The sequence below is a fragment of the Agelaius phoeniceus genome, chromosome 6 (assembly GCF_051311805.1).
Source record: "Agelaius phoeniceus isolate bAgePho1 chromosome 6, bAgePho1.hap1, whole genome shotgun sequence".
In the NCBI taxonomy this organism is placed as follows: Eukaryota; Metazoa; Chordata; class Aves; order Passeriformes; family Icteridae; genus Agelaius; species Agelaius phoeniceus.
The window spans coordinates 34,557,219-34,584,403 of record NC_135270.1 but is presented as its reverse complement, the minus strand read 5'-3'; the positions used below and the strand labels follow the sequence as shown (position 1 = coordinate 34,584,403).

The following is a 27,185-nucleotide window of genomic DNA, read 5'->3' as shown; positions in this document are numbered from 1 at the left end:
AAATGTTCCTCTTCTTTTTCAAAAAGAAGAATCACATACAGAACTGTCATGCTACTTTTAGGGGGACATACATATCTTCATTTCTGCCTTAACTGACAGAGACAGCATGGACACCTAAAACACAACAGTCCCAGACAGTGCCAAGCAGGAGGTTTGTCTGCTTTAGGCACCTGCCACAGGAACAGGGGTTTGGAGCTGCCTCACACTGGAGCCACCCAGACAGACTGCTCTGTGTTAACCCCTCTAAAGTGGTTCTGTGATGGATCTCAATCCAAATCTGCAAAAGTGTAAGGATGTTTGGATAGAAATAGGAAGGGTCAAAAGGCTTGACTGAATACTTGTTGAAGGCCACAGTACTACAGTTATTAAGGAACATACAGTTCAGTAAAGTATCTAATAATGAGAAATGAGAATAGGAACTTTCCGGACTTCATATTTGTGCCTAAACTGAAGAGAAAAGGCAGCTTGGTAGAAACATTCCTTAGCTAACTCTTTTATCAATATGTTTACTTCAGAAATAGCTCTTTCATATCCCAAGAAGCAAAGGTTGTCAGTGGGTTTCTAAACTTGTAATTAACCCTACATAAGTACAAAAGTGTTATCTGAACTGCTGCATGCATAATACTCTCCTGAGCATTGCATAATACTCTCCTGAGCATTGCACTGATACAAGAAATTATCACATTGGTTCACAGTATTACCAAATCCTTGCATTTTCTGTGACTCAGTTCTTGGTAAAGATTCACCCAATTTTCATTGTCCATATTCAGAGAGTCACAAAATACTCTCATGCTAATGAAGGCCTGAGGCATTTACAATACTGCTACAAACCAAACCAGAATCCAATAGAATGAGAAGAGTTAAGTGAAAAACACTTGGCAGTAAAGGTTGTAAGGGTTGTTTAAAACAAAACACAAAGTTTTGTTTTAAAGGTGCTAATCTTATAAATAGAATTCTTCTTTTTTTTTTGTAATACAAAAAAAAAATCCAAGGCAGAACTATTAAAATTGCAATGAAAACAAAGGAATAATGAGTTAAAGACAAACCTATCTTCAGTCCATTGCATAAGTATTTAACTGTTTTGCTTAAACTGAAAAGGCACACACTTTGGCCTTTAACATTTATTATATAAATTTGTTTGACTATCCTCCCTTTGTTCCAAATGAGAAATATTCTTTCTGTTGTGTTACTAAGGACTAAGGACTATCTAGCTCTCAGCTGAATATGGAATCAGGCTATAAGAGGCAGAGATGAATGCATAATTGGTGTCTCTACAAAGAAGTGACTTGGAGAACAAAAAGAAAGATACTGTGATGTTACTTTTAGAAGCTGAGTTTATGAAAACCTTATATGGTATGCATTATTACACCATTACAGTGGCAAGATTAATGTGCCTTTAAATAATACATTTAAAATTTCTTTTACACTCCCTGCATTAAACAGAGTGCATCAAACTCTTGAGATCCAGTTGAAGCTTTGCTAGAGTCTCTTACAACAATAGGTTTATGACTTTAAAAAGTAAAGATTCCACTAGGAAAACTGCATAAGAATAAAAATGTCAGTTCCTAAAGAAAGTAGGATAGAAGCAATTCTTTTCAACATCCTAGTTTGTCTAATAAATAGGCCACATGCATTCCTGGTATAACACGTCTGAATTTAAATAGTGAATACCACAGTATTTTATAACAATAAAATTGCTATGAATGTTCCTTTTGGAAAGCGTACAAAAATAAGAAAAGTCAGACATTTAGTATTTCTTTCTGAAATAAAACAAATTATTTGGTGTATGTCAAAAAGACATTATCACAAAACTGGCAGACTAAAAACGAAGTCTTATAAACTGGATATGTGTCATAGAATAAATACTGTAAATATAAAAAGAAACAAGTTCTTCAGAAATTTTAGTCCTCTCTACTCACTCCTCAACATGTTGGACAAAGCTGGAGGTAGTTCAGTAACCATTGTGTCATGTAGAAATTATTTTGTACAATGTCAGATGGGAAACTGAACCTGTACTTACTTTGATTGTTACTGAGCCATGGAAAATTTAGAGCAAACCACATGGTTCTTTATTTTTTGTAGCAGCATCTGATAGCACATTTTTGAGAGAAATTTCTTTTTGTGCAGCCTTTAGCTATCTTTAGAAAACAGAAGCATGAAAAAGGAAAAACAGATACAGGGGAACAAATATGAGTATAGAAATTTAGAGGTACTACTATTCCTCAGGGTGCTTTCAATCAATTTTTGTAATTTAAATGTATTCCTAATTAATGTGTTCTTTTGATATAATGATTATAATTCTGCCTGCACATATTAGAGAAAAATACAAATTAAATTTTCAACTTAATAATTGTGAAAAAAATTCTGCATGTAGCTATAGTAATGATGCAAAATTAATAATTAGATACGAAATGGTCAGCAATTAACATGCCAAGCATAACAGCTTAACTTTTCTCAGAGATGCATTTTGCAGGAGGATGAAATGACCATATCCCAAGTTATTTTAGTGGGAGTAAAGAAAATGTGAAATTTCTACAATGTATTGATGGCTATTATTAGGAATAGACAAGGTGATGGGCTAGAATTTTATGGTAGTCAACCAAGTATGTCAGAAGAAACTACCAGAAAAATTAAGTAACAACACTCTGAGGGCCCAAATCCCATACAGTAAATTTGATTTATAAGTTGAGACAGCTTTCTGGTGCATAAAGGATATATTGAAAGCCTTGCAGAATCAAAAATTTCATGATGAATGGTCTCTGAATAGTGCCACTGGAAGAATAGGTAAGCATTACATAAAAAGGCAAAGCAAATATAGAACTGATGAAAATAGAGAGTTCATAAGAAACCAGTTCAATAACTTTACATGATCTATAGCTTATATTGCTCAAACAGAATAATTTAACAACTTGCTATTCTATCTTTTACCATGATTGTCAACAGAGGCCAAGAAGTGGTATAAATTTTCATCATTTCTGTGTCATAGAAAAAAGGGTTCTGTTGAAATTTAAGACGTAACCTTACAAGCTCTCTTTTGATTATATTTAGTACAGAAGGATATCGTTTGCTTGTTAATTTTGTTTCTCTTTTCTATTGTTGGATCACTGTGTTTTCATCCTTTTATTTCAGAAACGGAGAAGCTCTGACAGGATCAAAACAAGAGCAATCAGTATCACATTTCTATGAAGACATAATCAGCTTTGAACAAGTCTCTAGAACAAATAAACAGTTGAAAGTCTGAAAAATGTACACAGAGTCTGCAATAACTAGGCTAACACCTCTGTTTTCTGGACTTATCAGCCTGGAACTTTTCTTGCAAAGGAAGCTCAAATAATTTCTTGTTAGAATAAATTGAAAGAAAAACAGAAATTGTAAACTGACCTGCTGAAAGACAGACACAGGCTTCTGCAAGCACAGTAATGGAGAAGCATCTTCTACTGAAAGACTGAGACTTCCATTTTTGCATCATTCCTCAGGTAAGTATCACAATCTTGTTCTAACCCATTATCTAAAAGCACAGTCTCATCAGCCCCACAGACATCAAGTTTTCAACCACTCAGTGAATTTTATACATTTCAATCTCTCTTCAAAATACATTTCATAATTCTATATGACAATCATGCCACCACCAGAGTAAAAGAAAGATTTTAAAATTTATAATCAGTTATGGTAAGCATGTGATAATATCAAATGGAAAATATACAATACCATTTCCCCATCTTTTATAGATATAGATATTAGTTATAGCACTCATTATTAAGATAAAAGCATGTTCAAAGTACTGCAGTGGAAGTGTCTGGACTGAGGAACTGAGAAGCACAGGACTGCCAGAAGGGCTACCAAAGGGGCAAAATACCTGAAATGCAGAATTAGACAATTATTATTAATTTTAAAAATGGACATGACTCTGATTTTCCCTCTTAATTACTCCCCCTGATGTCTCATGAGACAGATAAAGTCTTAACTTTTGTTTATTATAGCTGATTTAGGGAGTAGGGGTTTAATTTTTTAATTTTTACTTTATTTTAGAGAATTGGTTAAGGTTTCAGCAGAACTCTGATACAAGTGCTCTGATACAATATGAATGCCTATACCTTTTTTCCCTAATTCAAAGGGGTCAAGAAAGGATTTTCACTTTTTTAAAGTCCATACAAGCCTTTGTTTGTTTGCCCTACTCTGCAGAAGTTGTCATGCTACCACGTGTACATATCAACCTGACAAACCCTGTTCCTACTGCATGTGAAGCTCAGCCTTTTCATTCTCACCCTGTGGCATGAAGTATTTGGAACTCCTAAGGTCTGATATATTTTAGTGCAAGTGTACTCACAGAGTTCAAAATGGGAATTTCTGGGTGAAATGTAATGGTCTGTGATATACAGGTCAGAATAAATAATCTAATGGTGCCTTCTGGCTGTACAAGCCACTCAAGCTATGAAATCAGTTTTACCCAATACTTCTGCTCAGCCTTTCTACCAGCACTGAAGTGCCAGAGCTCTAAAATCCCACACTGAGAAGGCAACCATCTTACTCATTATGGCCTTTAACATCCCTTGCTGATAGTTTTAAATTTTTAAACAGCCCTACCTGTCGAGCTTCCTTTTATGTGTTCTCATAGTTACAGATATAATTTTGGAAGCAAAATATCTAAACACCAAGTATAATAAAAATGAAATGGGTTAAAGCTTATTAGCAGTAGGGAGCAGATGTAGCAAAATTCTGCCAGTTCCCCTACATTTCCTCCCCAGCAGGGATTTTCTGTCAAGCTGTGAGTTAGTTCTATACACTAATCCAGGCTGCTGTTGCTGCAATTGTACCTTTCTATACCTTGCTATTGTACTAAAAATTCACTTTGATTTTTGATTTCTTCCTTCTTAATAATAATATTTAAAGCAGTTCCTGCAGAGCTAAATGTAAATTCAAGCACCGCATGCTAGATGCTCAAAAGGGCATGAAAATGTAAAATTGATAAGAAAATAATTACATACTGAAAAGCTGTTTTATTTGCTTAAAAAATAGTAACTTTCTCTCAACGAACTAGAGGTTCCTGAGCCAAGACATAACCAGTTAATGACTGAAGTTAAGATCCTTGAAATACCCCTCAAATATACATCATTCAATATATCAGTTACAATGTGGAAAAAAAAAAGATAAGTATTTAAGGAACAAAGTCATAAATTGATAGTAATACAAACTGAAAGCAAATGAAGTCTGCCACATGAAACATGATCACAGACTGTCACTCTGAGGGTTTTTATTCTTCATGTGTAGTGTCAAAAATAAGCACTTAGGAAAAAGAGTTGAACTGAAGTAAGGATGTTCAAGATGGAAAGATTTCAGTTGAAAATCATCTGTGAGTGTGTACCCAAATGGGACAGAAAATGAGCACAGTTAATGGTCAAAATCTACTTTGTGGGCATTATGGATAACGGATTTTATGATAGTATTTGAATTTTGGATACTGATTGCAAAGACCTTTTCTTTGAAAGTCTGCTTCCTTCTGAACTTTGACAATGAGCTCTGGAATCAATTTTCAAATGAAATATCTGCTTTCAGCTCACATATTCTAATTACATCATCTGTTTGTCTGTACACATAAAGGACCACTAGCTACTCTTGTCAAACCTATAACTAAATTTTGTAGAACGCAAGGAAGAAAATTTTGATGCCGCAGGAGGCAGAAGAAAAACAATTTGAAAACTCTGATGGCACTACTAAACTTCCACCAACTGTCAGGCTCTCCCTCATTGCAGTAGCCACCTTGATTAGTAAGATGATATAAAGATGTGCAATTGAAAATAATTTCATAAAAATCACAGAATGGCTTGAGTTGGGATCTTGATCCATACACCCTGCCATGGGCAGGGACACCTTCCACTAGACCAGTTTGCTCAGCCAGGCCTTGAAGGGACCTCTAGGGATAGAGCATCCACAATTTCCATGGGGAGCCTTTGCCAGTCCCTCACCAACCTCACAGAAAAGAATTATTTACTAATATCTAATTTCAACCTGCTCTCTTCCAATCAGAAGCCACTTCCTCTTGCCCTGTCACTACATACTCATGTAAACAGTCTTGCCCCATCTTTTCTGTAAGTTCTTTCAAGGTACTGGAAGGCTACAACTAGGTCACCCTGAAGCCCTCTCTTTTCCAAGCTTGCTTCAACAAGTCCATGTCCTTCCTGTGCCGAGGACTCCAGAGCTGGATACAGTCCTCATGGTAGGGTCTCACCAGAGCAGAGGAGAGGAGCAGAATTATCTCCCTCAACCTGCTGCCCATACTTCTTCTCATACAGCTTAGGATATGACTGGCTTTCTGGAAAGCAATTTTATTTTGAATGTGATGCTTTTTAGTACACAAATTTTACTGGAAAACACATTTTTTCATTCCATCTTTTGTATGCGAATATTTTTGAGGCAAAATTGTTTTCAACAGACTACTCAGTTACTTTCATTTTTTAATATGGTATGACTGCAAAACAAGGTTGTTTAAATGGCATAGCATATAGCTATTAGGGCTTCACATGTCTTTTATTTTAACTCAAGCCATTTACATTGACCAGTAATGTCCTTCATACAGTTTGGAACTTGGATTTTGCAGGACCAGTTTTCTCCCAGTTCAGTGTTACAAAAGTCAAACTCAGATGATTGCAATTCAGGGACTTTCTTAAAATCCATTATACTGGGCTGCCCAAAAAGTTAGGAGAAAACCTCATCCCTGCTCCAGTTTTTACTGTCAAGCATGAATCTATATGTTATATAAAACAATATAATACTTTGGTGTCTCAACTATGTCCCCTCCAAGCTCTGCCAAACCCCAACCTTTTTGCTGGGTAAAGTCGGAGAAAGAGAAAATCTTGATGCTGTGCAGGCACTGTTCAGCAACAGCCAATATTGGTCTGCTATCTACACAGTGTTAGCCACAAATGCACTATAGGGGCTGCTGTAAAGAAAATTAACTCCACCCCAGCCAGACTCACTGTGAGAGAAAGTTCACAATAACCTACAAGTTCTAAGACAAGTTTTAGTTAATGTGTAGCTATTCTCAGCAGTCACTGCAATGAGCTACATGGAAAGCAAATTTGTTCTTCTGAACATGAAGATACATCTTGCAGATTACTACTGAAATATATAATGGGATCTTAAATCACACTTCTGAAACCAGGTGACACCATGAACAGAAAATTAGAATGGAAGGTTTTCAGTAAATGGCCTTTAAGTGACATGTATTAATATATATCCTTGTTACAAGTTGTTATACTAAGAAAAAATATAAATATATATTAATGGATTATTCATGGATATGCTTGTAATGTATATATATATATATATATACATATACACATATATAATGTCTATATGCATTTATTCATATAAGAAGAGGGAGGGAGAAAAATCTGTAGATGTGTATGTATCCTCCACGTAGCTCTGCAGAACATACACAGAGAGACGGTGAGACGTGAGACCATGCAATACAGAGTTGCTATCTGCAACTCCACACAAACACTCATTTGACAAATTACAGTAATCCTTTACCAAAATCACCATCTTAATTAAAAATGGTCGACAATTAGTATTTTCTTCAGCTAACAGTTACATTATCCTCTTTCAGACTTGCTCCTTTGTTTATATATATATATAATCTATATGTGCAAAAGTAATTATTTTGGTCACCTACAGAAGATGGCCAGGGTGTTTCCAGGAAGGTGCTTATAAGTGAGATGCATAAAGACCTGCATAATATTAACACTGAATAATGTCCAAGATAAAATCAAAGTTATATTTCAAGTGTTATCACCTGTGTTTATGGTGGTAACATCCAAAGGACTGATGATAAGTGAACAGGTATCATATCAGCTGGATGCATTTTTATTTTTCATCAATGAAGCTGAATAAAAACAGGGAGGAAGCTGAAAGTGATTATTCACTGCTAGGTGGCATGCATGTAACTGGACATTGACCAGGGAGCACTGCTCTTTTTTGCTATGCAAAAATTTAAAGAGGTTTCAAAATAAGATAGCTCACTTTCACACTATCTTATGTGCTTTTTTGAAAGTGGAGTATAGGAAAGCACAAATAATTTTTGGGTTACTTTGGCTTTTATGAATAAGAAAATTAAGATATTTTATTAATTTTGAAGACCATATTATATCATTCAGAGAAGAGGAAGAAGAAGAGGAAATGAAATTATTATTATGACCGGCACACAGAATCAGAGATGAGGCTAATCAAGTACTGAAATTTAGTAGGATCCCTTGGACCATACAATAAAATAGTAATGATTGATGAGAAAAATTAAAGTGTCATCCCTGGAAAAGACCAAGATCTAGAGTAGCTGCTTAGTATTGAATATCAAACTACTTGCTGGAAGCAGTAAATTGGAAGGGATGTTTACGGTCTGAAAGAGATTAACCGACTACAGTTTCAGGAAGGATGAGTAGTTAACAAGACTGTTTATGTAGACTGAGGTGGTAATATGGCTCTTCTTTCAGTCCTGATCAACAGGATTATCTCATCCAAAGGAGAACAAAAAATCTTTGAAGGTGATGAAATTCTGAAATTCTATCCTTTATTGTAGGAATTTAAAGGGTCCTACATGTACTTTGGACTACAGTTTTATAGGGAAGTTTCCTGAGTGAAAGTTGGACCTTGATCACTTTTAGACCAAAATGGCATTTTTCCCTCTATAATGTGGGCAGTGACAACAGGTACTTGCTTCAGGGATGCAACTCTGTTAATGGCTTTCACAGTCATCACACATCAGACTTTTGACCAGAGGTTCTGGGCCTAAGCAAACAGTGGATGCATATATGCACTCTTGCACTCTTAGCACAGAAGTGACAGGCTCAAAACAGAATTAATGTTTTCAGCAAAGGAGATGAAGAATCACTCAAAACCAGTCTTATAAGGGAACTGCTGCAGGGGAACATCAGTCAGCCTGCATGAACCAGGCTGTTTACCACCCTGAATAACCTGACATGCATTTCTTCACTCTGTCTACCTGAAAAACAACATTCAAATGCATGGATATATTACCTCTAAATGGCAAATAAGCTAGTGCAAATCAGTTAGTGGAAATCACAGAATTATGCTGACTTATACCAGTTGAGGATTTGATGGTATCTGTGGTTATCTCCACAAATGATTACAAAAGAAGTGCTCTCCTTTCTTATTTTTTATTTATATTCTACAAGTTAACTTCATGCGTTCTCTTTAAACTATTATGCAATCATATGATTTTTATACACATATATTCCCTTTCTAAAAATGGCTTTACTTAAAGTCATGTTCTTTTAGTTGGCTATACTAATTTTAAACATTTTGAAGGCTCTGCTAATGTTACAAATAGAGTATTATAGTCTTTTAAGAAAAAGTTCAAGTGGCAAACCTTTCACCTCCCATTGTTGCCCAGTGTCAAATGGCAGATTTTTTCCAAGGACCTCTGGATTTCCACTATCTGCATTTGATCTGTGTTAAATATTCTCATTACAGTTGCTTCAAATGAATAGAAAAGCTTTTCCTAATCTGAACACAGGGGAAATGAAATATACTAGGCACGAGATAAAAGACACACCAGCACTGTGCAATTTAATGCACTGTGTGTTCTGAACATGGGCCATAAAAGAAGCCTGGGTTTATATATCAAACTGTGGAAAATTCAAAATAGCATCTAGTTGCAAAATAGATGTTATGAAGCTGATGGGACAAAAAAGGGGAAACAGTAACATGCGTATTCTTCCTAGAGAATTTTTGATAGGTATAGGTACTGGATGTCAGCAATGGTTTTCAAAAATATTTACTTTTCTTCTGGTGATATTACACATCATATTAGTTAACCTATGTGAGGCTTTACTGCAATGTAAATGTAGCAGTGTTCTAATCTGTCATTTTATCTTTATAATACTTGTTTACTTGTACTACTCATATTCTGACTATTTTGTTCAAGAAACTAGTAAAAGGAGACCAATTAAGTTTAAAAGGAGACCAATTAAGTTAATATTACTTATAGTATTATCTATAGGACACAGAATTTACAACAATTTTTGGAAATCTAACAATTGCATTAAATAAAGATATTAACCAATATATATAATAAATTAGACAAAAAAGCGTACCTGAATATTACTGGATTAGAAACATCTGTTCAGAGTGGTGAAAAAATATGTATTTTCTCACAGAAATCTGTGAAAGTTTTTAATATTCCATTTTAAGTTTTAAAGTCATTTTCACTATGGGCAAAAAAAGGATCTTAAACCTTTGTCCAATCCTTTGCAGCAAGAAAAATTTTCAACTTCCACATTTTGAGCATAAGCTACTTCTGTTGTGCTTAGGATAAAGTGTTAGAGAATGCACGAATTTTATTTAAATTCATGACACTCTGTATACTTCAAATAGCACAGGAATGTCTGAACAATGCACAGACTGCTGTTACAGATGCATGATGCCATTCTAAATGACTGCCATGAAAACACACTAATTACTGCAGGAAACAACTGCACGTAGCTAGACAGATTCTTGTTCAAGATTTAACTTGTTTATAACTTGGGACCTGTACATTATTTGTAAGGCAAAGTGGAAAGGTACAGGAAAGAACCAATGATATTTACAGGAGTGCCAAAGAAGGTACGATGCAGGGGCTCCCTGGAAGGGGCCCAGTGCCCTCGATAACTGCTCTTAGATACATATCTTTAAAAAATCCTAGTTTGGGTGTACTTACATCTTTTGAACTCTAAACAGTTTTTAAATCTGGTCCAAAAGGTTTTAATTCAGATTTTAAAATTTGGCATCAAGTTATCCAAGTGCTGAAATAAGTGTGGAACCCATTCACAATATATATCAGATAAATCACTGTGAATCTTTTTTCCATCACTTCTGCACTACACACTATTAAGACACACACTGTCAACAATCTGACTGGCATTCCTGACAGAATGAAAGTCAACTGCAGCACTCTTTGCTGGATTTGAAACAATCATGGGATCACAGCCACTCATCCTGAATTCTCACCATAAAAAAAAAAGAAAGCTTCTGTCAGAAGAAGATGGGCTGGTGAACTTTTAAAGTTTGCAGAATGTTTGCTCGGAAAATTATTGCTGGGAGACAACTAATACCCAAATGGAAGTGGTGCTATAAAAGTAAAATGATAGATTTTTTTATGTCACAGGAAGTATTCCACCAAGTAGATTTTTCATGACTGAGGATGGAAAATACACTGGCAGCTGCCTATTACAATAACTAGAGGGGAACTGATCTATAATATCAGATTTTAAGAAAAAAATACAAGGACCTTAATGCTATTAATACATCTTGCTATTACATTAAATATTATCTCTCTGTGCAACTTGGTCTTCTAATCTTAACAAAATATACTGTTTTCACTGTCTCAAAATCTCCCTTCACCGATGTTTTGGGTTACTTCCAAACACAACCAATTCTAAACTTTCTGTTGATAACAAAACAGAAGTACTAAATTGAGTACTAAATACACTAAAGTATTTCCCTATATTTTTTTCTTTTTATAATGAAGAAATCAGAGATAGATTTTCAGAGAGTTCTGGAAAATCTGCCTCCAAGTTTTGTATATATTTCATCCAACCAAAATTAATGAAACTAATCTTTAGCATTCAGACATTTTATAAACAAATTTATTTCAAAAGCAGCAAATGGCCTCAAAATTTTTCAGCTAGGAAGTTAATGTGCCCTTATCTCACAGAAAGAATTAATTCACAGTACTTTTCCATGGAATATACAACCAAATAACAACAGTCTAAATGAGTATTTATTACACAGTTTATCAGGATTTGTATATTTTATTAATCTAGCTATACTAAGCCTTTCCAGGGATTAGTGAGATGTAAAAAATAGAAAACAGCAGTTAAGCAAGCTGGAATGCCTGAAATCTTGAGACAGCGCAGCATGTTTCTTCTTTGTATAGGTGAGGATAACAAAAGGAAGTAAAAAACAAGCATTCAGAGGTAGAAAAAAAAGTAATCATTATCTTGCCATCTCAGTTAGCCTAGGGGAATCTGTTGTATAGGCAGCAGTACAATGCACCAGTTGAAACAGTCTAACAAAATACTACAGGGATATCTCTGCACAGAAAGCCCATGGGTAGGGGAAGGAGAAGTTAGGGTGTAGACTCAGCTCCCAGCTAAATATATTGGGAGTAACAGTCTAAACTGTACAACTCAGGCCCTACTGAATAAAGTGCATTCACAAAGTAAATTAATAAAATTTTGCAGGCACAGTCACTGTTATATCATTATACAATAATTATTTGGAATATTTCCATCTATCAATAATGCCATCTGTCCCATCCAATACAAATGGACTACAACCCATCTGGCTTACTTTTTTCTATTGATTACTCTGCTGAATGAGTTAGCAAAACCGCTTATAAAATCATCATATTACATGACACTGTCATTAAAAGATGTGAAGTAAAGAAAAACACAAGATGAGACTTAATTGGAAAACTGTCAGTCCTTCTTCCAGAAAGTTTTAGCAATGCTATAAGCTTCTTTCTTTTTTTTTTTTTTTTGGTCACTTAAAAAAAGCACCAAGAAGACACAAAGCCAAAAAACCTCCTAAATGCTAACTACTGGATTAGACTGAAATTGTTCTAGCACACAACTGCTATTAGGTAGAGAAGGTCCCTCAATTTATCTCCTCAAGAGTCAGAATGTCCCTAACTATGCCTGGCAATCACAAAGAAATTGTGGAAGGAATGTAACTTAAAAATAGGGTGGAAGAAAGCTGATGATGGCTGGCACTTGTATTTGTTATTTCCAATAAGTCTTCCTATGTCATTTGGGTAATTGTCTGTATGCTATTTTTGCAGCCTCTGTTTTTTTATTTTATTTTTTTATTTTAACCATTGCTTCCCTTAACTATATTTTAATTTCTCCAGCAATAAAAGTGCAATTTTATGCACCTACGGAATTAAGTGCCAGCTTCGGCTTCTTCACTCTAGATCTCAATTTTTACAATACTTTTTAAGTTTTAACAAAGGAAATCTCTCTTGCGTACATTCAAAATGTCAATCCAAAGATCTTTACCTCAGTGATTTAGGTGGTGTTCTTTTGAGTGAACCCTTGGTGGGGCTGCTTTCCTATCCTTCCCTCCCCACTATTTTTTCTTTCTACTACTACCTTAGATCCCTGCACCAGATTTGTTTCCTCTGTCACCCCAAATGGCTTTTCCAATGACACTGAGACCCAAAGGGACACACGAAGGAAGAAGAGAGAGGAACAGGGCCTGGATTCCAGCTCTAAGGACACAACCCTTGATGCCTGTGGGTAACTGGAGCTCAGGGAGGCTCAGGGGGTTATACTGTAGGGTTGAAGCTGCAGGAACGATGCTGGGAGCACAGATACTGAGCTGCCGTAAGGAGTGAGGGAAATCAGGATGACAGGAGTAGAAAGGAGTTGTGTAAGAAGGAAGGAATCATGCTTGAATAAGGAAGGGACCAGAGGCTGGGTGACTGAAACAACTCAGAAGTTTCTAGGGGGTCCAACCAGCTTACTGTTACTGTTTGCTCCCTCTCTTACAGTCCTCTCCCATCCTCACTAGAACACTTCTCTGTTAATAACATATGAAATATTTCCTCTAGAAAAAAATAGATTATTCCAAAAGATACTTTTTATAATTTATCTAAATTTAAAAAAAATCTTTCAATTTATTTAAATATAATTGATCTTTCTCTTTGTAACTCTAGAAGCTCCTAAAAGACGATTGTCACTAGTAATATTACAAGAAGTCTTCTAAAGTCCAGCTAAAAGTGTCAGACCCTGTGGCCTTATCTCAAATGAAGCTTTGAGCAACTGCATGTCCACATGCAGCTCTTAGAAGTAAATCTTTTGTGCTATATAAACACATCCAGAAAACAATTCTCATATTTCTCTTTATATTATGCACTGTTAGGTCTAATTTATTGGTGTCCTTAACAATTTATAGAATATTTTTTGTGCTTTACTTACTACTGCCATCAAGCATGTAGAAGGATTCAAGAGAAGTTGCCGAACAGTATTATTTATGTAGAAGATAATTACCAGGTATCGCCGCATGGAAGAACGTTAAATTTCTCATGCTCTAGAGAAAAAACACCTTTGGCAGTTCTGATGCATATGATTTAGTCACCATTTTAAATACAATTATCTTAATATACCATCGCTTTGCTACTAAATATAGAACATTCAACAAACAGAAATACAATCTAAATCCCATCTTTAAAACATAATTAATTCTATGTTTTATGATGTATAGCTTACCAAAAATGAGTTTTGAGCTGAACTGTTTTATTTTCACAAACTCCTTTTTTCATGGATGAGAGAAGGAGAACAGTTTCAACTGACAAACCATTTGTTCTTATTGAGTAATATGTAGGTTCCTACTGGTTCAGGTCTTTTGCCACTGCTTAAAATAAAGAATAATAAAATACTTTTGGTTTGGCTGAGTTAGTTCCCTTGGCGAAAACTGACCATTATGTCACGTCATGGTATTTAAGAGAACTGTCTGTAGCAGCACTGGAATATCAAAACCTGAACAAAACCACATAGGTAAGGAATCTGCCTTCAGAGTAAGGCTACCAAATCCTGTCTTCCACAGAGAAAGGCAGTATCTTACAGGATCTGGAAGGCTGCTCCAAAATAAAAACTGCATTATTTGTTTTCACTATTACTATCGAATAACTGAGACAGAAGTACAACTGAAGAACAGTTTATAATTTTTCAATATATAATCTCTGTTGTCATTAACAATTTGTCATTAACAGGACAACTGTATTTTCAGGACAGGGTAATTTCCCCCTTCCCTTGTAACAAAACTATTTGTTTAGTATTTTTCTGTGCTTTGCTTTGTACATAAACCCCTACTAATCAAAAATGCATGTCCAGATGTGGTCTTAGAAGTCCAGCTGAATATAAAGGAATAATGAGAAGTAAATTGCTAAACTCAGTTATCATAACAATACTGTTTGCAAGCAAGTGGGCAAAAAATCCTCAACAGAACAACTGACAAAAAGTTGAACTAAAATGCCCATTTCTCATTATGCAAAAAATATATGGACACAAGTAATTCAGATGAGGTATTGTTCACAATTTTGTTAGAGAAATTGACTGTTCTTTAGGAGTTCTTTAACATAATACTTTGAGGAATTAAGACAAAGTTAGTGGTGAACATAACTTTCTATTAAGCAGTTTTCTTTCTCAATTGTCCACAAGCACTTATGAGCCAGAACATAACAGCTCAATCAAACCTTTACTGGAACCCCTCTGAAATGTACTGCGAAATTCTGATATTACTGCACGACTTAGAAAGGAAAAAAAGACAGCCCAGAAAGAAGAAAATGGATAGGGCAGCTACCTTTCTGCATTCTTCTAATTTCCTCTGCCACACGGAGCGAGCAATAGGAATGCTGTTGCTGTCAGTTACATAGCAGCTGGCTGAGATGACGTGGTGGAGTGTAGCCTCCTGGCTCATGGCTCCCAGAACTCGCCCAACGTGCCGCAGGGACAGGCTGGCCTCGGCGCGGATGCCACCCCTCACCAGCTGCATCGTGCAGGGCACCAGAGCAATCTGTCCCGCACAGTAGAGAACATCACCAACCTAGGAGAGAATCAGATCCAGCACATAAGACTCTGGGAGTTTACAGAAGACAAGGAAAGCACCTTTCTGTCTTCCAGCTGGTATCTTTCAATAGTACTGTTCTTTGCCATAACTTGTTACAAATAGAGCAAATACGCTAGGCTAAAGATAATGCATGGATTAGCTGGAATCAGCTCAGAACAATAATCTGATGTGGACTGTTACAGCTGCTGGATCACACTCATGCCATGGTTAAATATGCTCGTTTTCTTTTCTTTTGAGAGATGATGCACGTTATCTTCAATACTATTTTTTAATCTTCTATTCTTAAGTTTTGTTTTATACAAAACCATAAAAGAATTTATCAGTAGACACCTGTAACGTCTTTAGTAAACTAATTTAAAAACACTGTAAAATTATATTAGCAGAACACCTAAATGACTGTGTATGAACAAAAAGTGATGTTATTGCACCAGAAGGTAAAAGCAAATTGTAGATTGAAAATAAAATGCGGAAGAGTGCTACTTGAACAAAGAGATGCTCCTTGAACAAAGAGATGGGTCACCTTTTGAAAATAAACTTTAATGGGTGGCCAGACTTACTACTGCATTGCAGTTACTTTGGGCTAATTTTCCAAAATCTTCCCAGCAACACTCTGAAGACCTACTTTTTTTAACAGCAGCCAGGAAAGGAAACATTTATTCTTATTATTCAGACATCTCAAAGATTTTTTTAATAAAATCTTAATGTAAATATCAAAACTTTTCATCGTCTTATGCTGCACTTCTCTAGAACATCTGTGCATATCCTAATCAGTGAAACAGTAAATTTTATTCTCTATCAAAAGAAAACTAAGTATAGAAGTGGGAAGTAAGGTGGGTGTAAGCAGCTTTGAAGTCAGCACAGGAAGAATTTTGCTAGGAGTAACGACAGAGAAAGGAATCTTTCGGAAGAATTTTGCAGAACTTACTGTATAAACTGTAAAAATTCCTCAGAATTAAGAATAATTAAAAAAGAAATCTGTGTCCTAGAAGACATGGCAATCAAACCATGTGACAGACCCATATGCAACTCCAAATCTGTCCTCATAACTGTCTGTGTCTCACAAAAGACTCACACATGTAACTATTGGAAGAGTATCTTATACAATTTGGCATACAAGTTCTATGATTAGCAGCTGAAGAGGGGGAGGAGGCAGAGAGGAAACAATATATCAACTGACACACATCAACTATTTAAATGGTTTAAAATACCTGAAATATTGTTTGATAATGCTATATATAATCCTGAATTTGGAAAAAAATATATGAAAGCAATATTTTGGTTTACAGGAACAAATGGTCTTTCTTTTCTTTTTTTTTTTTTTTACAGTACTATTTTAAAATATGTGCCACTGAACAAGGGAGTCCAGCCAGCTACCAAGTGGCATACTGACAAGATGAGAAACAAATTCAGAAAGATATGATTCAGAGGGGCACAGGTTTGTTTTTAAAGCAAACCATTCATTTTCACCTCTGCAAAGTGAAATCCATGCATTAGTCAAAAACTCCAATGCAGGTAGTTTATATTCTTACAGGAAAAAAAAAATCACACTGATGGTATTTCTTCCTTTTTATCCCCTGTTGAGCTGCTGGTTTTCCATGCATCACCCATGTTAATTATTAGGTAGACAGAAGAGCTGTTCAACCAGTTCACTTCCCCTATTCTTGAACAGATTGTTTGAGACATAATATGAATACTAATTAACGATAAAATATCTGTCAGTGTTTTGAAATACAGACCAAGATAGCACTTTCTTAAAGTATCCTGGACAGTTCTGATACAATTAGCCCCACTGGTCATAAGCAAGGTCATAAAAAAATCTCGGAAGGATTTGAGCAAAATTGGCACCACTTTTGGCTAAGATTCAGTGGGAATTTTGCAGTTTTTTAAAAATCAATTGAAAAAATCCCTCTGTTCCTAACATACTTGTTTGTATCTTAAGATGCAATTAATAGAAAAACAATGTTTCCAACAAGCCACCATGTTATGGAAGGGTGGATGCAAGGGGAAAAGAGGGGAAAAGGATAAAAAATGGTCACAGATTTGCAGCAATTGTATTGCAGGGGGACATAATTTAGAATAAGGGAAGGAGGAGGGGTATCTCTCTTCTCTTTCCCAGTGATTCAGTCATGAAAAGCAAGCATAAATAATCAGCAAGGACAAAGCAGCAAACCAGTACAAACACTGTTTTAGCAGATTTCAAGACGTTGCCTCTGGAATGTTTGAAGCATTATACAGAAAATTGTTAGCAGAGTAAAAGGCATTTAAAACAGGGAAGTCATCATACTATCTTGTTCACAGTACTGAAATCTTACAAGAGGAGCTGTCACAATGTATGGTGTCAGTACTTGTGTTGTGAAAGTGTTCTGCAAAACCCTGCTAGAACCTTGCAACAGTTTATCTTTTTGGAGCACTTACGAGGATAACAGAAGATCTTTCAGGGTGTAGATTCACAGGGTATCCAGCCTGGCCGACTTGCATTATACAGGAAACTCAGCATAGAAACAAAATTACAATATAAAGGATCTATGTTGATCCTTAGAGGATCCATATGTGTACAGTGGATGTCTCACTAGGATTTTGATTTTCACTGTAGACCATACACATTATTTCCAGTGCTAAAATTTAAATAAAGGCTTGAACCAAAGACAACCCTGAAAACTCAAGCTTCATACTGCTGAGATGCTCACTTGTACAAGTTTATTTCCAATATTGTTTCACAGCATTAAGCAGGTTATAAATGGAGCCTCATGTGATTCCACATTTCTTCCCTTTTTATTTTCATTTGTATCATTGCAATTTAAATGAAAGGTAAGTCCTTACAAGTTAACATAATAGTCTAGCAGCTCTTTTGCTCAGTCAGCACAACTGTAAATAATCAGGGGAGTTCAGAAGACAATCAGAACCTCAGAGGATACAATGCATGCTCTCACAGATAGAAAGCTAAGAGGTTATTTGAGAATTACTACTTTTCACAGTGAAGCTGTCTTGCAGGGATAAGTATAATTTATACTTAGGACGTGGCTTATACCAATAGAAAGCTGTATAGTAGGTTTTTTTTCTAGGGTGCTTTCACTTATTAGGAAACAGAAGGAAAGCATCTATGGTATCATGGAAAGGAACAGTCAGAAGAACTCAGTGCCACTTGGAACTGTTCTATATCATGAAATAGTTTTTACCAGTATTCTAAGTTACCAAAAGTACACAACATATCTCCCCCATATATATGCATCAGGAAAAGAAACAATGAGAAAACCAGACTTAATTGCATGAGGTCTAACTAAAGCTGCTAATTAGAAAGGAAAAGCTGCAACTATTATTGCCTAGAAAGAAACAAAAGAAGGAAGTGATAGGATACCTATCAGTGCATATAGATATGCACTGAGTTTTTATTAAAGGCCAAGAGCAACCATGGAAAGTTGATGAAACTGTTCCTGCTGATATTATTAAAACTTGAGATTAACTGACAATATAAAACTCACTGGAAACTTCTAACAGAGAGATCTCAAATATTCACCCACAGACACTTAGGCAAATGCTAATAGTTGCACCACAAATGCATGTTTCTTGGAAGGCAGGAGTCAATATGCAATCAGGCAAATCTTTGTTATGAATGCAGTTTGGTGTCTGAGTGACTGCTGCCCTTTAACAGGTCAGGCTGCACAAAAGGTTCAGTGCCCCCCTGACCCAACAGTGACACGACCCACTATTAGGCTGAGTCAATGTAAATAAGCAGAACTGACAACACACTAATAGGCTGCCTCTGGTCAGCCACGGCTACCTCTGACCTTAATGAAGACCTAAATCAATTAATACTCCAGGCAATAAAGACCTCTGGCTGATTAAGTTAGATAGAAATAATCTTTTCTAACGGGATTAAACCTGCAAGGTGGTGAACTTTTTATTCAATATATGATAATCCTTTCTTCCTAGGGCCCCTCTTGCTTTAGATGATGATGGCAAAATTGCTTTTTGTAATGTGACATCCTTTATTCAACTGACCAGTATGAATAAACTTTTTAAAGGCAGCATTTAGACAACAGCAATTGAAAAGCTTGAAGTTCATGCTATGAAAACAAATTGTATCTGACTAACACGATTCTAATATACCCAACCTTCAATATAATTCATGTTTTCCTTGAACTGTAAAAGTTTATAGTCTGAAAATTCCAGGAATGAGTTCACAACACAAGGTTGAGTTTGATGCAGGCTTTCTTCTGAGAAAAAAATGTGCATTAGTAACTTTATCAGTAGCTAAAGTATGAAGGATATATTCCTAACTACTACTACTACTACTATTACTACTACTACTATTTATTATTACCTTTGACTAAAAATTTTTAAATTGCTAAGACACCACATATAGCTTAGTCAAATTAGTTTGCACATTATACTCAAAACTTCAGAACTTCCCTTTGGATAATTTTTTTTTTCCTAGTTAGGTCAAAAAAACCCATTAACAATTAATCAATTAATCAGTAGCATACTATGGCTATTTTATTGAACTAGGTGTAACATTCCCACAGTTTTAAAGGTTTTATAATTCAGTTATCAGATGCTGTGAGTCCATTTTGTTAGTTTTCATTTTGGGATGGATGTTTCAATATGTATTTGATCACCTGATCTACAAGTCTACAAAGCCATCATCATTTTGTATTGCTCTTTACTATTAAAATGTACTTTATCAATGTGTGTTTTAAATTTTTCTCTTTGAATTTATATATTTGGGTGTTGGAAATTCAGAGAACATTTTTTTAACAAGAAGTGACTGCAATTTCATGAATGCTAACGTAGGGTGTATTTTTTTTAATGATGTTTAGGAAAATTAAAATACATCATCCCACAAAGCCATATTTGACATTGAACACAATGTCATAACATTATCAACACACTTAAAACTTTTGTGTATGTCCTAATTTAAATTATACCAAGGAGAAGCATCATGTCACATGGTATACAAACACCAAGCAGTACAAAATCTGGCAGTCCTTTAAACTCAACAGTGCATCTGAAGAAGCAACAATACTGCTATGAATACTAAACCAACATAATGAATATCTCCTAATCATACTCAATACTTCCCAATTATAAACACCTCTGAAATCCTCTAAAAGTCAAATACCTCAAAATGAGCCTTTTGACAGTGCTGGGTTTACAGCAGGCAATCTCATCTAATACATTCCTGAAGGTCTGTAGTACCTTGAAGATTAAAAAAATGCTAAGGGTAGAGACTTGAGAGAGATGATCAGGTCAAAAACTTAAAGTAAGATCAAAGTATTAGCTTGAACCTAATCTTTTAAAAACTGTTCTATCAAAGAAAATTGTAGTAGTTGCATACATATTTTTGGCAGTGTGTTGGTTATTTTTAAATATTGATCAATGTCAAATCAATTTTATTTTGCTCTACAACTGACAGAAATAAAACCCCCACACTTCTGATTTACAGAAGACAAAGATTCAAAAACTGAAATTTTCCCAAAGAAAACCCACCTCACAAACTGTCATTCATATTCCAAGGTAGTATTAGACATAAATCAAAAATAAATGCAGCTTTAAAGTTAGAACCTGTAGTTATAAACATCTAGAAAGATTCCAGTAAAGTGGGTGAGAAAGGCTTCCCATCTAATACATCCATGTGGGCATGACAGACAGCTAGTCTGAAATCATCTTCACAATTCTTGTTTTAGTTGACTTAGAATCTCCAATAGAGAGAGGGATAAGAAATGAACAAAATGGAGGTAAAAATATTCTTTACTTAATTTGCATATTTTGGCCCGTGTGCTGTGCTAGTGCCCAGGGTACATATTGTTCCTTCCTGGAAAATTACAGTAGACAGCTTAAAGACTTAATTGCCATAGAGGATAAACTGTTCTCCACATTCTGCAGGGTGCTTTTTCCTAAATATAAAAAGAGCAGTCTCCCTATTTTGAAATGAGCAAGCTAACAAGAGTATTAATCTTTGATGCATTTCTTCCTTGGGACAGTGGAATTTTAGTCTTCATGACTATTAATCTGCCACCTTTTACAAAGCCTACCATTCCTCTCAAGCTTTTGAAAAAAATCACAAGTTCTCACACAAGCACATTAGCAAATCTGCCAACTGTGAAAAATTGCAGAACACTTAGCTTTATGAACATACCTTATCTAAAAGATGGAGTAAAACCTCCAAACTGATTAACACTTCCTCATTTATTATTCATGTCACTTCAAATAAAGATGCCAAACACAACAAATTTTTAAACATGTACTCAGATGAGTCTACTCCTAAAAATTGGGGTTGGGATTGGGAACGAGCCACTTAAATTGGTATTTACTAGAGAAACTAAAGGCCTTGTCAGGGTCCAGACAAACAAGGTAAAAAAGACTAGTATCCAACAGTGTAAAGTGAGAGAAACGACTCAGTGTGGACATGAACTCTCGAGTAATGAGCACCACATTTTTAGAAAATGCATATTATGTCTGCTGCAGGTGATTGTGTTTTTTAGTGAATTATATATGCAGAGATAAGGGAGGACAATGTTTATAATTCATTTGGATTCTTAAAATATCTGATAAGGCATATCTGGAAATAATTTTTAACTCTCCCAAATATAAATGCTGTTAACTAGCTGATAGTCTGTGAGGAGAGAGTAATGAAAATGCCAATGTAACTGAAGTGGGGTGCCGTAGGGATTGGTATTAGGCTTGATTTTGTTTAACATCTTCATTAAGTCAGTGGAAGAAGGGATTAACAGCATGATAATGAAACCCACAGAGGATACTAAATTGGAATGTGCACCAGTAGAAATAATAAAAATGGACACAGGTTTGAAATAAACGCAGCAAATAAGAAAACAAGACAGCTTAGGAAAAATGAAAACTCATGCCAGAACATATGGCAAAAATATTTTGAAATACAGATATTCAGAACCAGGGAGAAAATTTGACTGAGGAATTGCTGAACAGTTTATATTAAAAAATAACTGCTCTTTACTAGAAGCACATTCAGTATAGGACAAAAGAAGTTGCAGTCTCTGTTCCCATGACACTGGTCTAATCAAAGAATAAAATTTGTTACAATTCCCCAAACTGGTATTATAACCTTTACAAAAAGTATGATATGATTTCTATAGTTCAAAGGGAAGTCTGTAAAATTTCAGATGATATCAAAGCTTCAGATGATTCTTCAGAGCTAACTCTTTTTTCCAAGAGTTTTTAGATTTCTTCATCTACACTGTTTTTCAGTTTATAGCTCAGCATAGCAGCATTCAAATTATGATAAGCATCTTAATCTGCCAGGGTAGATATGTTAAATTAACTCCCCTCTGTTTTTACCCTCCTCTGCTAAGCAGAAAATGTCTACAACTTACATGAGGTTACCTAAGCATTTATTTGGGCTACCCACACAGATCATTTGTGGTTTTACTATTTAATCCTAAATTTATTTTCATAACAAAAGGTTTATAAAATACCACCAGAGAAAGATGTAGCTGGCATATACATAAGACAATCCTCCCTCCTTCATTTCTACATTTTTCTTCTACTCTTCTCTACAGTTTCTCTACAGTTCTAGGGAACTGGGTAGCACATAAGGGAGAGAGGTTATAGGGTAACTGTATCCATACACATAATATCTAAAGGAGGATAAAGACAAAAGATGAAGTGATGTGATTTCCTTAGCTACCTATGGTGTTTATATTACAGACTTTGTCTCTTCTACTTTTATTCTTAAACATACAATCTACTTAGAAAGGGATCTCATGATTTCCTTCCCACATTAACTGAAGCTTCTACTGACAATTTCCACTTACAGTAAACTAAATCACCAGTTCAACTATCACTGCAGTGATAAAATAAAACAAGGAAGCACAGTAGAAATGTCTAGATTTAAGTTTCTATTAACAATAAGGGTGGTACTGCCTATGGCTGCAGTACTGTTGTGGAATTCAGCATCCAAGGAGAATCAAGACTGCAGTCATAAAATCCTATAAAGAGTGAGTTGTTTTTTTTCCCTTTCCTACCTGTCTACAGTCCTTATTCATGCCAACTGTCAAATAGCTTAATGTGATTATAAACAGAAGAGGGACAGATAGGCAGAGAAAATACTCTGTACTGAAAAGTGAAAGCTGTTCATCACACGACAGTAATTCACAGTGTATGAAACACATTAACACCGTGACATTCTATTCTTACAGAAAAGATTTTGTTCCCAGCCTTCACTTGGCTTAATATTCTCACTTGAAATATGCTGTGCATGATTGTCACTGGCTACTTTAAGAGGGTTTGTGATAACTAGGAGATGAGAAAGAAGCACTTGCATAAAACCAAGAACCAGATAACTTAAAACAAGTTAACTGTAACTACAGTAAGCTAATAGTTCTTATTCTAGCCAGAGTGCGGTTTTGTTGTTTTTTTTTTGCTTTTGCCCAGCCTCTATGTATACCTACTCTCACATGGATTTTATTTACATCTACAACTGCCTAAACAACAACCAACACTAAAACAGCCTAATGTATGACAAAGATTATTTGGTGCAGAAGTCCAATTTGTAATACATATAACCACCATTTCCCAGTGGAAATGAAAGGAGACTTGTTTGTGCAGCTAGATGTACCTGTACAATATATACAACAGAACCTACATGGCATACAGTATTTACCACAATCCTCTGCTTATTTATTCATATTTCAGTGATAATACTTCCTTAAACAGCAAATATCTTTCTCTAGGGATACATCTTTCAATGCAAATTTGCAAGTCAAGTTCTTATTATACTTACAGAAACTGCAAGTTTCAACAAAGATCTACATATAAACTTAATATTCTTTTATTTGTTGTATGCTTAAATACTGACCTTTTATCACAATTGCAGTGTGGACAACATCCTTATTTAAAGTAACATTAAATTCCTAACCATGCAATGAGGCAGTTTACTATGGAGCTTTCAGTGGGCAGACACTCAGATTGGCAGCAGTTCAAGGAAAGAACTTACCTATTGATAAAGTGGTAACTTGCATTTAAAAATTAAATTTCTGTAACAAATTTTATTTTAATTCTGATTCATAACTACACTCTAACTGTATTGTAATTATATTCTGTACAGGAATACATATTCATCTGGGCATGGAGTCTATCTTGCGTTATATATTTTCTTTTTCTTTGGGGGGGGGGGCAGATTTTAGTTTTTGCGTACATTCAACTTGTTCCTTTTAGTGCTCATTTTCATGGAATTTTCTAAGTGGTTTAAAAGGATAAAAACTGACAACTGGAAATTGCACTATACTGACAACATAGTGAGTACAAAGTTACTAATAAAATACGTATCTCATATTGTCCCATTCAAGCTGCAGCCATATTTGTATCCATCTCATATCACTAAGCAACGTCATGAACCAGTGCCTGCAAATTTACTGTGTGCTTAGCTATTTTGTTTGCATTATTACAAAATAATTATAATTGCAGAGTCAAGCCCTCTGATATAGAAAAATGGGTAGAAAGCCAAGTGTTGAAACAAAAAGAGGCTAAATAAGAGGAAAGGAGGGGCAAACTGCAGCAAAGAATAATCCAGCAATTAGGTTAATCAGCTGCAATATTGCTGAGACCCAGGCTGAAATCCCTTCTTTAGCATTTTCCTTTTGCCTGGTAATGACAGTGCTGTTGTGACAATGGGCACTCCAGGAAGCACATCTCTTAATATCTTCTGCTGGAACTGTTTTGATTTGTTTAAATAAATTCATGATCTTGGATAGTATAGGATGGAATGATCCTGCTCTATGATGAAAAGTATTGGTTATGATGTGCAAAATCTTTGTAATGAACATTAAATCAAAACTGGTACATGACTGATTAGGATTTCTACCTTGATAGTCTAACATTATCCAAAAAGGAAATGACAAGCATCCCAAACTGCTATGAGCTGGTCATTGTTACCTTACAGTTTTTTAAATGATAAACATTTAACACTATGAAAGTCACTCAAGATAAGCCTTACACTACAGAACATTCAGGCAGATAATCCTATATGAACAGCGATTTTGTGAAATATTTAGGCTACTTCAAAAGATGTAAGATGACAAAATAAAAACCATGCTGGGGAGGGAGTTTTGGCATATTTTTTGAAAATAAAATAAAAACGTTTATACATGCCTAATATGAACATGAAATGGGATCAAGAAAAAAAGTTCTCTTGGATGTATAATGGTTAAAACTTAAGCACAGAAATAATGAATAAGAAACAATATCGATGACATTATTATCAGAAAAGCTTTGAATTTTAATTTGAATTTTACAAATAACCAATAGAGTATCTCTTCAAAAACAGAGGCTGTAAGGCTGTATCAAAATCTACAAACAGAAAACAGTTTAAATATCTAATATTGCATTTTGAGCTAAGAGAAATTATAGGTATGTTACTGAAAACATAACCTTGTATGACAATGAAAATATCTAATATTTTGCTTGTTCAGCCCAACATAATGAGCTTCTAATTATCAGCGAAACAATACACAGTATTTGAAAAGTATGCAAAAATGCCAAAATTTTCAGTGATGGAAACTATCTCCCTGGCTTGACCATTCACATACATTTTTAAGTTGTATTTTAGGATTTTGCAAAAAGACTGAGTTTTGTTGTTAAAAAAAGTTTGGCCTAAGTTCAATCAGCATAAATGATTTGTTACCAAGTCCAGTGAGGCATAGTTAACAGACAGCATCTTTCAGTAAGTGATTCCAGAGTTCACATTTGGCAATGTAACTGCTCACAGCATTTGACTCCAAACCTCAGAGCTTCTGACATTCAGATCTCAATGAGTTAACTCATATAGCTCTCCAACAAAAAACAATTACATGTTTTTGCAGAAAAACTATCACACGCTGATAGTGAATAATTAAATGTTCAAACCAAAGAGAAATGAACTGTTTCTGTGATGTATGTTTTGAACTTCTAATAGCTAGTCTGATTCTTCAGAAAAATAGCTGTGGTACAATCAGGAAGGGCACTAATGGGGAATAGAGAAGGGCATAAAAGAATAATGCCTGTATATGAAGAAAGGTGGAGAAAAAGGGTTATTCCACCTGCTATTTTTATGTCTTGATTTTAATGCTAACTAAATGTCATAGATGTTTATGTAAAGGAATGTTTTTCACTGTATACCTTGGCCTTGTTAGGTGATGTAATGCTTTGATTTTATGCAAACTTCAGTAAAAGCAGAAATTGCACCTTGCAGGATGAGGCTCTGAATGCAGAACAAGATAATAGTGAAATTCAAATGAAATATGCCATTTAAAACATCCTTAGAAAACAATAAATCAGTTCAACACCTTCCCAACACAGGAAACTGAGAGTTAACCAGTGTACTCAATTTTAATTTTTTTTTAAAGGAGGAATAAATCTGCTATAGGAAGCTGCTTTGATAGACCTTTGAAGGTCTTCAAAACTCTTGCTAATATGTTATTCTCTCAAAAATATTCCCATAATTCTGCTGTCTCCCATAATTCCTTGCCTCGAGATTCATCTGTCAACTTTGATGCATCTTTTAAAGTACCCCTCCAAGCCTAAAAACCATGACTACAGACCACAGAAGAGAA

At 35.1% G+C, this 27,185-nt stretch overlaps 1 protein-coding gene across 4 annotated transcripts in view; it reads right to left on the bottom strand.

The window, feature by feature from the left end:
- Positions 1 to 27,185, bottom strand: part of DPH6 (diphthamine biosynthesis 6) — a 213,539-nt gene that overhangs the window by 69,343 nt on the left and 117,011 nt on the right. For 3 of the 4 annotated variants that reach the window (XM_077180383.1, XM_054635745.2, XM_077180384.1), the window contains exon 13: positions 15,358 to 15,600. In XM_077180383.1, the coding sequence (XP_077036498.1) occupies positions 15,358 to 15,600 (243 nt within the window). Of the gene's footprint in view, positions 1 to 14,280; positions 14,410 to 15,357; positions 15,601 to 27,185 lie in introns of those variants that run through there. The other variant, XM_077180385.1, reaches the window with a different exon arrangement.